Raw genomic sequence first — 14,022 nt, 5'->3', positions numbered from 1 at the left:
AGGCTGCAGCGGTCACATGGACTGCCGCGTCATCCAGGGAGGTGGGGCCCGATGTCAAGAGAGGCGCGTCACCAAGGACGCGTCACCAAGGCAACGGCCGGGAGGGAAGTTCTCGGTAAGTACGAACTTTTTCTTTTTTTTAACAGGTTTCTCGATATTGTGTTCGGCATTCACTGTCGAGGGTGCTGAAAGAGTTACTGCCGATCAGTTAGCTCTTTCAGCACCTTGGACAGTGACGGGCGTCGACTAGCCTCATCTCTATGATGGCGGCTGCGCGAAAATCACGCAGCCGCACATCATACACGGATGACACACGCAGCTGTCAAGTGGTTTTTGCGCGCGCAAAATGCCGCGTTGTTTGCGCGCGCAAAAACGCAACGTTCGTCTGAATCTGCCCTTTAGGGGGAGATTTATTAAGACTTCACAAATTAGGCTCCACTTACTTCAGCAATCTTTATATCAAGAGGGGCATACCTCTTAATAAATTAGGCGCATCTCTGGCTGTCCGTGCGCCTAAAAGGGAAATCTATGCCAGCCAAGGGCTGGCGTAGATATCCACTATAATTCACGCCAGCTTCTCGCGTAAATTCTATTAAATTTGTGGGACGTGACAGACCATGCCCCCTTTCGCTAAGCCATACCCACTTTTTGGAAAGGGCCTGGGGCGGCGCATGAAACGGCAAAAGTTGCAAAATGTTCGCCCAAATACTCAATTTTTGCACAAATTGTGACTTTTCTACACCAGAAATCTGGCATATAGTGCTTAAAAAAATAAACCCATAGAGTATTGTTAGCTAGATAAAGAACATTTATGTCCTATATACACTACCGTTCAAAAGTTTGGGGTCACCCAGACAATTTTGTGTTTTCCATGAAAACTCACACTTATATTTATCAAATGAGTTGCAAAATGACTAGAAAATATAGAAATAATGATTTTTATTTGAAATAATAATTTACTCCTTCAAACTTTGCTTTCGTCAAAGAATGCTCCATTTGCAACAATTACAGCATTGCAGACCTTTGGCATTCTAGCTGTTAATTTGCTGAGGTAATCGGGAGAAATTTCACCCCATGCTTCCAGAAGCCCCTCCCACAAGTTGGATTGGCTTGATGGGCACTTCTTGCGTACCATACGGTCAAGCTGCTCCCACAACAGCTCTATGGGGTTGAGATCTGGTGACTGCACTGGCCACTCCATTACAGATAGAATACCAGCTGCCTGCTTCTTCCCTAAATAGTTCTTGCATAATTTGGAGGTGTGCTTTGGGTCATTGTCCTGTTGTAGGATGAAATTGGCTCCAATCAAGCGCTGTCCACAGGGTATGGCGTTGCAAAATGGAGTGATAGCCTTCTTTATTCAAAATCCCTTTTACCTTGTACAAATCTCCCACTTTACCAGCACCAAAGCAACCCCAGACCATCACATTACCTCCACCATGCTTGACAGATGGCGTCAGGCACTCTTCCAGCATCTTTTCAGTTGTTCTGTGTCTCACAAATGTTCTTCTGTGTGATCCAAACACCTCAAACTTCGATTCGTCTGTCCATAACACTTTTTTCCAATCTTCCTCTGTCCAATGTCTGTGTGCTTTTGCCCATATTAATCTTTTCCTTTTATTAGCCAGTCTCAGATATGGCTTTTTCTTTGCCACTCTGCCCTGAAGGCCAGCATCCCGTAGTCGCCTCTTCACTAGACGTTGACACTGGCATTTTGCGGTTACTATTTAATGAAGCTGCCAGTTGAGGACCTGTGAGGTGTCTATTTCTCAAACTAGAGACTCTAATGTACTTTTCTTGTTGCTCAGTTGTGCAGCGGGGCCTCCCACTTCTCTTTCTACTCTGGTTAGAGCCTGTTTGTGCTGTCCTCTGAAGGGAGTAGTACACACCGTTGTAGGAAATCTTCAGTTTCTTGGCAATTTCTCGCATGGAATAACCTTCATTTCTAAGAACAAGAATAGACTGTCGAGTTTCACATGAATGCTCTGTTTTTCTAGCCATGTTGAGCGTTTAATCGAACCCACAAATGTAATGCTCCAGATTCTCAACTAGCTCAAAGGAAGGTCAGTTTTATAGCTCCTCTAAACAGCAAAACTGTTTACAGCGGTGCTAACATAATTGCACAAGTGTTTTCAAGTGTTTTCTAATCATCCATTAGCCTTCTAACACAGTTAGCAAACACAATGTACCATTAGAACTCTGGAGTGATGGTTGCTGGAAATGGGCCTCTATACACCTATGTAGATATTGCATTAAAAACCAGACGTTTGCAGCTAGAATAGTCATTTAGCACATTAACAATGTATAGAGTGTATTTCTGATTAATTTAATGTTATCTTCATTGAAAAAAATTGTGCTTTTCTTTCAAAAATAAGGAAATTTCTAAGTGACCCTAAACGTTTGAACGGTAGTGTATATCCATAAAAAAATAATACCAGGAAACTTGGAGAAATACTACATAAATCTTAGTACATTTTGGACATATCCATTATGAATTTCTGGTATAGCCATAACGGGACAGACAAAAATCCAGTTGATTCCATTTGACTTACAATCATAACTTCTAAGGTTCGACAGTCAAAATGCATATAATGTTTTTTTGTTTTCTTTATTTTTACTGCCACTTTTGGGCTGTTTGAGTCTGGCCCTGTCCCCTGCAGAAAACGTAATCCACCATCACTAGGAGACTGCACTGCCTACAAGTAGACATCATAAGCCTTGCCTAACATGATCCAGAGAAAAAAGCCCAGATTTACTAAGACTGACGTTTCACACCCCGCAGTAGCCCGCTGGAGTAAAAGATAAATCAAAAATTCATTAAGAGGCGCATGCCTCTAAATATATATTTTTGCATCTATGCACCACATACGGAAATCTACACCAGCTATAATTTCTGATAATCTCTGGCATTAATTATAGTAAATTTTTCATGCTGCAGATGACCCCACCTCTCTTTGACACAGCCCTGTCCCTCCCGCTAAGCCCCACTCACGTTTGTTTGTGGCAAGAAAAACCGAAAAAAAGTCACAAAATTTGCAAATGTTTTTTTATACCATTTAAGTATCTAATCCCATTGTATCTAATCTCAGGCTGAATATCATACTTATTAGGCCCAATCACAAAGTTTCCTGACATTTTTAAACTGCTGGAAAAAAATGCTTTGCTAATTATTTACTAAGAGTATGACCTGGTGTAGCTCAGAAGCAGCCCCGTAATAATCTAACCGCAGGCTCCCTGTTGATGAATATGTCATGTTCTAAACTAAAGCTGTATACTGGCATGCTGCTCCGTGCTTTTGGCTCTGTATGCCAGTATTAATAAATATGCTCCAGTATATTTTTCTGTTTGTTTCCTCCTCAAAATTATCCTACAAAAATAAACCTTGGAAAGCTAATAGCCTATGTTTGTTTGTCTGACAGATTGTTGTGGATAATAAAAGACATGTGCTAGTACAATGTTACAGCTCTTGGAAAATTCTAGTAATGTGCCTAAATATTATTACTGTCATAGACAACAACTATTCTATGCAGTAAAAAAAACGCGAACCTGACAGTCAATGGGAACTGACGGGATGAGTTACAAAACTGGTCCTAATGGATCTGCCATGGCTCGTGTAAAAATGTGAGAGTTAACAGAGCCTTAAACTACCCATAAATGGGTTCATTTATTTCACATATCTTCTCATACACTAACTGAATAAATCCTGTGACTATAGTGTTTTATCAGTAATGACTGTGAAATATTTAAAGCAAGTCCTTAATCTTATTATATAGTCTGAGCTGACTGGAGGTAGCAATTTCCTATAGTCAATCTACATAGACCCAATTTTCGTATTATGATAGTACACGCTAATCCTTTAGTATGTTTGCCAGCGTGATCACTTATAATCCATCTGTTTTGTAATTGCTGTACATTTAGTGTATTATAGTGTCTATAATTCTTCATCAGTTTGCTGTTTCAGTAATATCGTATCAGTATTTGCTGTAGGGAGGTCAGCAGTGGGGCCTGAATAGTAGTGTTTGGCTTTTGGATTTTAGAGAAGATGATTTAATAGGGCTTCTTCTATGAATTGCACATTATTCTTGTAAAAACAAGCCACTTTCTGTCTGTTAAACTGCCAGCAGAGATAAAAAGGGCTGGTATTCGAGTTTGTGTTGCACAAGAAACCACCTCTTCACTGATGAAAGACTTAATGCCTGACAACCAGATTTTTCCTTCAACGAATTTCCTCTACAACTGCCAAAGTTGAGAACTTCATATAAAATAATCCTCATCCTTTGTGTCTTTCTTGTGCAGTCTTCAACTTAGCTTGATGACACCCACCAGGACAAAGACCACTAAGCAATATTTACTTAAAATGAGTCTGCTTTAACCCCTTAATGACACGGCCAATTTTGGCCTTGAGGACATAACAATTTTTTTTATATTTCCCTCTTTGCATCCCGACGCTCATAACTTTTTTTATTTTTTGTACGACGTAGTTGTATGAGACTTTGTTTGTACTTTATGTAGGTACCATTTTTTGGTACAAATACATTATGATTTAATTTATATAAATTTTTATTTTGGCGAAAATGCAGAAAAAAAAAGCAGTTCCGCTGCAGTTTTAATATTTATTTTTTACACCATACACCGATCATCATAAATAATGTTATATATTTGTTGTACAGGTTGTTACAGTCGTGTTGATACAAAATATGTCTATATTATTTCATGTTTTGGGACTTATATTTTAAAAAGTTTATTTATTGTAAAAAATTTGTTTTTCTGTGTATTTTTTTTACTATTTTTTTTAATTTAACATTATTTTTATTTTTTTTAACTTAATGTAACTTTTTTTTAATCCCATGGAGGGATTTTTCATTTTGATTTTTTAACATGAATGTACTGGCATATATCTATATGCCAGTACATTAGCCTGAGTACTGATTGTACACAGGCAGTTGTTAGGGCATACCTTAGTATGCCCTAACAACAGGAAATATGGTCAGACAGCCCTGGGGTCCTTCAATAGACCCTTGGCTGTCTGGCCATACAAGTTATGGGCTTTGAGGTTTTAAGGGCTTTAATTTTCTGTGACGCAATCAAAGGGAAGTCCCCCCTTCTCTTATTTACTTTGAATGCCGCGATCAGCTTTGATCGCAGCATTCAAGGGGTTAACGGTGGAGAGAAGAGGTGCCTCTTCTCTCCGCCGTTAGAGCGGGGCTGCGGCTGTGTATTACAGACCATGCTCCTGGTGTTTATTTCCTGCTTGTACACTGAATAATGGTTATCTCCCCTCCCCATATTTCCTGTAGCACCAGATTCACACATCACATGCCTCTTATCTCCACTGTTCCCTGCTCTGTCCCCTCCCTCTCCATCTCTGGAGGGATTGTGTTTCACATGCTAGGCAGAGTCTAGCAGAACAGCAGAGCTGTCTCTCAGTAGCAGACATTAAAGAGGCTCTGTCACCACATTATAAGTGCCCTATCTCCTACATAATGTGATCGGCGCTGTAATGTAATGTCATCTAACATAAAGACAGTTCTGTTGTAAGAGTGTTTTAATCTACTGACAGCAAAAATCTTAGAATGGTGAGAAATTGATACACATAGTATATTAGAAAGTTGCAAACCATTTCTCCATAAAACAATTCTTTTTTTTTTCCCCCTGAAACTGGAAACCCCTTTCATATGCAAACTTCAAAAGAACAGTAACCTATTTTTTTTCTTTTCATTGATTTCCATGACATTGGATGTGTACTGCTGTTTTTCTATCTCAGGAAGATTAAAATGGATTACAGTGGCCTATAAAGTAGATGGTGAGAAAAAATGCAGTCAATAAGTCAAAGAGTTAGTGTTAACCCTTTTTATACTTTATGAATAAACTAGATTTTAAGTCCTAATCAGTTATACAGTTTTGGGTTCACGTTTACAACCAAATATTGGATATAAAACCATTGATAAAGTCTATTGCAACCTATCCCTCCCCTGAACACAGCTGAGCTGGCAGCTGGATATCTGAACTGTGGTAGCGATGCCTCATGCTGTGAGTTTGTCAGAGCTTTACACCAGATCCACAAATCAATTATTTTAACAAATGGTCCACAGGAACTGGAATAACCTGGATGTATGCCACCCCTGCTTTTGGAAGTATTTGGTAAAAAGTGGATAATGTGTTATAATTTATTCTTAATCAGAGAACAGAGGGTGGGGGCTGAGGTCTGCTCAGGATTGGTAATGGTATTTGGTCACAGGTGGGTGGTCTCTGATTAGGCTTTGCCATTGAGTCAGTGTGGATAGTCTTGGAGAAATATACTTTGCCAGATCTTAGTAATCTAGGGATACTTGGTAGAAAGGATAGGTAATCTAGGATTAATACCAATTTTATAGGTGGGTGGTTTAAGATAAATAATGGGTATCTTATTAGTCTTAAAGGGAACTGGTCACCAGCATTTCACCTATTGAACTCTACTCACCCCTTGTTGGCCACTGCTGACAACAGTTCATTGCCCTTATCCCCTCTCTTAAACGCCTCCTCAAACCGTAAATAACGGTCTGCAAACATTTCGCACCCTTTATGGTAATAACCCGACAGTCTCGTTCATTCCTCTTCCGATGCCCGCCCATCGCTGAAAACTGGCCCGCCCTGAATGCCAAAATCTCGTCTGAGATGTCATGCATGGTCAGATACCCTTCCCTGCTTCGTCCGGGCCTCAAATGTAGTTACTGCGCATGCCCCGCTATGGTGTCCCGCTGTGTGCACGCACCAGAACAGGACATCGATGCGCAAGCGCAGGATTTTGTGTGTGCTGGGGGGAGGCGAGAAGCTGTAAATAAAAAGTAGGGCTGTTGGGTAAACTCAGAAAGGCTTGAGGAATGAAGATATGACTATTTTCTAACGCATATGGCACGGGAACACTAAAAAACAGAATACTAAATGTACAGAGCCTACTTAGAAGATTATTATAGGTGACATAAAAATGATTTTTCACCCACTTCCACCAGGTATTGCTGGTGTAATAGGAGAAATGCTGGTGACAGGTTCTCTTTAAGTAGCCAATAAGTTGGAAATATATGGTTAGGAAGATGGTCTAGAGATGATTTGTTGCGTCAGGGCAGTTGTGGGTAGTCTGGTATTAAAACAATGGTATCTTTATAGAGGTTATTGATCTGGGGATAAATTAAGGAATCTGGTCTTTAATGAGTGAACTTGGCATATGATCTAAAATCAATAATGTTATGGTGTCTTGTCAAAGGTTGATTGTCTTTGGTTAATAAATTGGAAATATCTGGTTAAAGGTAGTATGTGCAGTTTGGAATGTATAATGAGTTTGGGAGTATCTGGTCAGAGGTGGTTATCATGGTTAGTCTACATCTACAATAAAGAATTTTGAGTTTCCTACATGGTAAAATAAATAAGACATTAGGAGTTATTTATTGTGTAGATTAAGATGCTAAGTTATTAGTTTGTGAAAATATAAAATATTTGTCAATGTAGTATATGGTATTCATAAGGATTCAAAACTGATAAATGGATAACTTTACAGATCCATACATTTATTAAAAATATCCTACTGTTTGGTGTCCACAGTTTCTATGCAGCCCTATGTGTCTCCATGGTTACAGACTAAAAATAAACCCTGTGCAGTCTGATCCTGCAGTCATGTGTTACTCCCTTCTATCTGTCACCTACATGTAGGTTAGCTAGACGTAGGTAGTATTACCGCAGGATCAGACTACACACGTTGTACTTTGTAAGCAGAGATGGACATGCACTTTAATTGTGCTTTTTCGGATGGTTACACTGACATGACCTTTGCCATTAGCCCCTTTTGATCTTAAAACAGAGAAATTCATAATGCAAAAAAAAAATGAATACATGAAAAATAAAGCGACATACACATTTAGCGGATATTCATATCAGACAACCCTTCTGTAATCTGAGCCACCTGATTGCCGTTGGTCCAACTCCTTGCACCCCGGCAAACATCTGATTTTGCTACAGGGGAAATGTAATATTACTTGCCAGCCATTCAAATGAATACAGATCAGCTCTCCATTCTGGCTCATAGAGGGGTCTCCCAAGCTACGAAACCCCTCTATGATGTCCATGTGTCTAAACGAGCATATAAACATGGGTTGTCTTCATGAGACAACCCCTTTAAGGTTCAATGCATTAATAATTTCTAAGTGTTTCTTCAGCAAAGCATATACTCAACAGCAACAACATTTGGAGTCTGTAACATCATACATACATACATACATACATACATACAACTAAAAATATTGACTAACTATCGACTAAAAAATATTTTGAATAATAGTCTGACCAGAAATCAGTCAAGTAACAAGTGGGTAAGCTAAAATTTCATTGTAAAATCTACTGGACTAGGACTAGCACACATGAGTAAATTGCTCTATGGAATAGATTGGGATATATAAAAAATTAAATGTAAAAATATTAATAATGGTATAAATGAAGCCAGAATATGAGCAATTACATCCCATATGTCGCTTCAGATGCAATAACCTATATAAATGTACAGCTTTGAATACAGTCTGAAGTCACTGGGACAATTGCCAAGATTGTCCATCACAGAATCGGAACCATTCTGATGGAAGGCCAGTGCGCACCAGGACATATTGTTGCCTTTCATATTGACGTGAAGCTTTGCATGAAGCTATTTGGATAACTGGAATGGAATCCCAGCATCTAAATAAGCATAAAATGTTAACTTATAACTGATTACTGCGGGTAAGGAAAACGGTTGCTAGGCAATGTGATCTCATGTGTTACATTGCGACGCTGCACGTTCTCCTAATGCTGTGCTATGCTTTCTGTCATTCCTCTCTATGAATGTATTACAGATAATTCTTTAAAATGACAACCACTCAAAACTGAAAGCTCGGGTTTGGATAAGGTGACTCTCCCGGAGTCTGCTGTTGACATGTTTGGGAGATATTTGATATTTTAAATTTAACAATGTTTGCAAAGCTGGACCTATCCTTTAAGAATCAGTTTGTTTTTTTTCTAAATAAAATACAGAATACATGCAGAAGTCAAGCGTGCATGTGTTAGGAGGGAAATTAGTAGCAATAGCTTTTTGCCCACGGAACGAGCATTCGGCCGACGGCTATCTAATGTGTATGGCTAGCCTAAAGTTGATATTACACGACCCGATGAGGGCCGTGTAAACCAGCCCCGATCAATGAGACAGTTTGTTGATCGCCGCTCATTTGCTCCTTTCACAAGGAGCTAGTATGGGGCGAGCAGTCGTTACTCCGATCACTCGTCCCCATACATTATTAGCATGTCGGCAGCATGCCTCCATGTTTGCACAAGGAGATGTGCTGCCGACAACGATAATAGTTTCGGCATTTAAAACGATGCATGAGCATTCATTGGCTGATCGTTGCCCTGTTTAAGCAGGACAATTTTCTGGAACGAGTGTTTTGTGAACACTCGCTTGCCCGATAATTGGCCGGGGTAAAAAGGCCTTAAAGAGGCTCTGTCACCACATTATAAGTGGCCTATATTGTACATGATAAGATCGTCGCTGTAATGTAGATTACAGCAGTGTTTTTTATTTTATTTGAGTTTCTCAATGGACAACTGGGCGTGTTTTACTATATGGCCAAGTGGGCGTTGTGGAGAGAAGTGTATGATGCTGACCAATCAGCGTCATACACTTCTCTCCATTCATTTATACAGCACATAGCGATATAGCTATATCGCTATGTGCAGCCATATAAACACACTATAACGTTACTGCAGTGTCATGACACTGAATATACATTACCTCCAGCCAGGACGGGATGTGTATTCAGAATCCTGACCACTTCTCTGCACTTCTCTGTGATTTACAGCATAGCTGGCGTATTCTCGCGAGATTACACTGTAAACGGTCATTTACAGCGAGATCTCACTGTTCTGTAGTCTCACACAGACAGACGCTACAGAAGTGGTCAGGATGCGGAATACACATCACATCCAGGCTGGTAGTGATGTGTATTCATTATCAGGACACTGCTGTAGCGTTATAGTGTGTGTATGTGGCTGCACATAGCGATATAGCTATATCGCTATCTGCAGTGTAAATGAATGGAGAGAAGTGTATGTCACTGATTGGTCACTGATTGGTCAGCGTCATACACTCCTCTGTACAACACCCACTTGGCCATATAGTAAAACACGCCTAGTTGTCCATTGAGAAACTCATTAGCATAAAGCTAAAATAGGTCATAACTCTGTCAAAAATGATCGTTTTTCTAAATAAAAAAACACTGCTGTAATCTACATTACAGTGGCGATCACATCATGTACAATATAGGCCACTTATAATGTGGTGACAGAGCCTCTTTAACACAGTAAGGCCTCATTCACACGGCAGGGTTTCCCGTCCGGGTGCCGGCCGTTCATAAATCGGCCGGCACCCGGCTGCATTAGGAATGATAGACCCCTAATGGGGCTATTCACACGACCGATTTTTTGACGGCCGGAAAATCCGGCCGTCAAAAAATAGGACATGCTCTATCTTTGCCCGGACACCCGGCCGCCCGGCTCCCATAGAAGTCTATGGGGCCGGGTATTACACGGCCATCACCGGAATGTGTTCCGAGTGATGGCCGGGTTTCCCGGCGCTTGCGCTCTATCTCCTCCTCCTCACAGCGCAGAGTGCATGTGAGGAGGAGGAGTTGATGCCATTTTGACGAATGGCATCGCTGCACACTGTGTTGCAGGGCCGGGGTGTACAGCAGGTGGAGGGAGCGCTGCGCTGGCTCCCTTCCCCTGCTTGTTAAAAGCACCCTGGCTCGGCGACACCTTAGATGGCGCCGCTAGTAGCAGCAGCTGCTGCGGCTGCTACTACTGCAGCGACGCCACTATAGCAGAGCGGGGAGGTATCTCCCCGCTCTGCTATGTGCTAGCCGCACTTTAGCTCCTTGAAGGAGCGGAATCCCCGTGTGTTCGGGGATTCCGCTCCTGGACAGAGCGCTTGATGTCTCTGTCCATATCTGGGCAGTGACATCAGGGGAAACTCCTGAAGCGGAATCCCCGAACACATGGGGATTCCCCTTCAGGAGCTGCCGCTGATGTCACTGTCCGGATCTGCCCGGCCCGGCACGGATGCATAACTTTATGCAAACCGGCCGGGCAGAATGGCCGATTTTACCGGCCGGCACTCGGGCTCGGACCCGACCCGGTCGTGTGAATCCCGCCTAATAATAAATCTGCTCCTAGGTCTCTTTCACTGCCTATTAACTCATGTAAACTTTGCCTCAGCCTCCATAACCTAGTTTGGGAGCATTCAGTTAGCTACACCGACCTCACTTATGTTTCAGAACAGAGATCACAAGATGACTGATGTCTGCTTCTCCTTCATAGTGTAACAGCTAATGTACGGGGCTTGTATAATCGTGTACTGCGAAATGAATCAAATAAATCAACAGTTACTAAATACGCTTAATACTTAGAGTAAATCTACTGTATAAAGTGAATGCACTTTTAAATGACATAAGTCAATAATGTCAAAGCTAACAACACGTAATTTAACATGATGCATCTACTATATACAATCCCAGATGAGTAATTTTCACAATGCAGAATTAAAGATTTCGAGAAATATGTGTCTCGGCTCGGCCTGGATAGAAGTGGACAAACATAGCTTTGCATGGAGTTTTGGAGGTACTGAAAGCTCTTTTGACTATGTCCAGTTATATTTTCAGAGATATGTGTATACAACAGGTCTTTATGCACAGGGCTTTGTTTAGATCAATAGAGACTCTCCCATTCTAGAGACTCTCCCACAGGTGCCAGGAAGCAGATTGGCATGCCATCCCACTGCAAATGGCACCGATATATTAGGGAGTTCCTGGAAAACAAGTGGTAGCAGGTAACGTACCAAAAACATTGCAAATTTGTTAATATAGAAATTAAAAAACAATACTGTATCTAAGTTCTAGATGTCCTGTTGGAATTTTCACTAGAGCCTTTTGCACTTTAAAGGTTGGATTCACATGTGACGAAAATGCTATGGATTTTCCACAGCAAAATCCGCACTAGTCTACATTGAAAAGGGGTGAAATCCGGAGTGAACATTTAGAACAGAATGAGCATGCTGTGGATTTTCAAATACGCAGCATGCTCTCATTTCCGTCCGAAAAATGTTCAGAAGCATGTGCATGAGATTTATTCAAATGTAATCCGCTGTAGATTTTCGGCATGCAAAATCTGCAGCATTTCCATCCCGTGTAAACCCAGCTTTAGGCCCCTGCACAAGTAGTGGATATGTTGCAGATTTTCTGTCTTGATTTGCTGGCGGAAGACTGTTGCAGGCAAGTGGATAAGATATGAAAAATTTTCCGCACAGAAATCCGACCATGTTACGGATTTTCAAACTCACAACTTTCGCGTTCTGTTCTGGATGTTTACAGCAGATATCACACTTTTCAATGTAGGTGGGGTAAAACCACAGCAAAATCTGCACAAAATTAAGCGGATTGTGCTGCAGAAATTCTGTGGAAACTCTGCAACAAATCCGCTACACAGGGGGCTTAAAGCCCACATGATTTGTAGTTATGCAGATCTAAATGAAAAGGTGTTAATGCTACTAGGTGCTAACTCAATTAAGCACTGAGAAAATCTGATCCACCTCATTAGTGTTGTTGAAAACACCATCTGGTTTTCTTGCTCAAAGACAATCTTCAATGAAAAATATAAGATCTGGAAGTCAGACATTACCGTACAATAACAGAGAATAACAGACTGCCATTGTGAGCAATTCAAAGATTATACCGTTTAATTAGGGGAAATTTTCCTACATATCTTGCAATAACAAGCCAGAAGGAGACTGTGTTAAATGTCTTAAAGATAAGGGGGTTTCAGAAAGTTTCAGAAAATAAGGTGTATGTGAAGACAAAGGAATTGGAGTCAGAGGGACAGACTGGCTCAGGTTCTGACACATAATGGACCACACTGGTCCAGTTGCAGATAATCCCATATGGAGCTGATTTTGGAGCCAATTTCCTCCATTATTTCTTATGAGTTAATTCACAAATAACCTATTAGACTTTATTGATATATCCTACATGTGCAATGATAACAACAAAGATTACAATGAAATTAAAAATAGACATGCAAAAGATTCTGTATACGTGGAGGGTGGTGCCGAGAAACCCTAAATCGACGATATTTGCTTTCTGGCATTGCTCATCATGTAACATTAACATATAGCTGAGATACATGTAATGAATTAATTAATGAAAAGGCATTATTAATAGCAACAACCACTAGTGGTGAGTATGTCATTGAAGTCTGGCCAGCTTCTTATAGTAAGCGATCCGTTTTTGTACTGAACAATATAGGACTTTTATTTCTGTCACGTAACTGTTTTACCGTAATAAGTCTGAATGTTTGTTAATGGCTTATTTATTTTTTTCAGTGTTTGGTCCCGTCCCTCACACCCTCTCTGATGAATGGGTAGCGATGCAAACCAAAAGGATGCTTGACATGAGGGTAAATCCTGTCACCGGCTTCTCCTCCAACTGGGACTATGAGAAGAATCAGTGGAAAAAGTAGAATAAATATGACCTGATGAGATGTCATAAATATTCCAATAAAATACTTAACATGCACAACATAGAAATATGTTTTTCTTTATTCGTATACTTAGCTTGGTATAACACAAATAGAACAACACGGCTCCTCATCCTAATTCATCAGCCATATGTACTGTACTTGCTCACTTTGAACAAAGTAGTTGAATATAAGACAAAAAAGACTTTGGAATGAATTCATTAACCTTTCTACGCCTGAATTTTGTAAAATGGGCAAAAATCACAATTTGCGGTGAAAATCGTGACTTATGAGCATTTTACGCTGCCTTTGAAACGTTAAAAAAAGGAAATGGTGCTTAACGAACGGGAGTGGGGCCCCCACGGCCCAACAGATTTACTATAATTTACGTCAGAAAAAGACTCCTAGCAGGCTTAGATTTCACTCTTTGGGACATAGCAAGGTAGAGGCAAGTGCTGGTCCCTG

The 14,022-nt window shown here is 40.6% G+C and overlaps 1 protein-coding gene across 1 annotated transcript in view; it reads left to right on the top strand.

The window, feature by feature from the left end:
• LOC142652801 (cytochrome c oxidase subunit 4 isoform 1, mitochondrial-like) overlaps positions 1 to 13,611 on the top strand; it is a 142,216-nt gene extending 128,605 nt beyond the window's left edge. Inside the window, exon 5 of the mRNA XM_075828482.1 lies at positions 13,424 to 13,611. Coding sequence (XP_075684597.1) covers positions 13,424 to 13,560 — 137 coding nt within the window. The 3' untranslated portion in view covers positions 13,561 to 13,611. The remainder of the gene's footprint in view (positions 1 to 13,423) is intronic.
• The last annotated feature ends 411 nt before the right edge of the window (positions 13,612 to 14,022 follow it).

The sequence above is a fragment of the Rhinoderma darwinii genome, chromosome 5, assembly GCF_050947455.1.
Source record: "Rhinoderma darwinii isolate aRhiDar2 chromosome 5, aRhiDar2.hap1, whole genome shotgun sequence".
Classification (NCBI taxonomy): Eukaryota; Metazoa; Chordata; class Amphibia; order Anura; family Rhinodermatidae; genus Rhinoderma; species Rhinoderma darwinii.
This window is presented reverse-complemented; position numbering and strand designations above follow the sequence as displayed.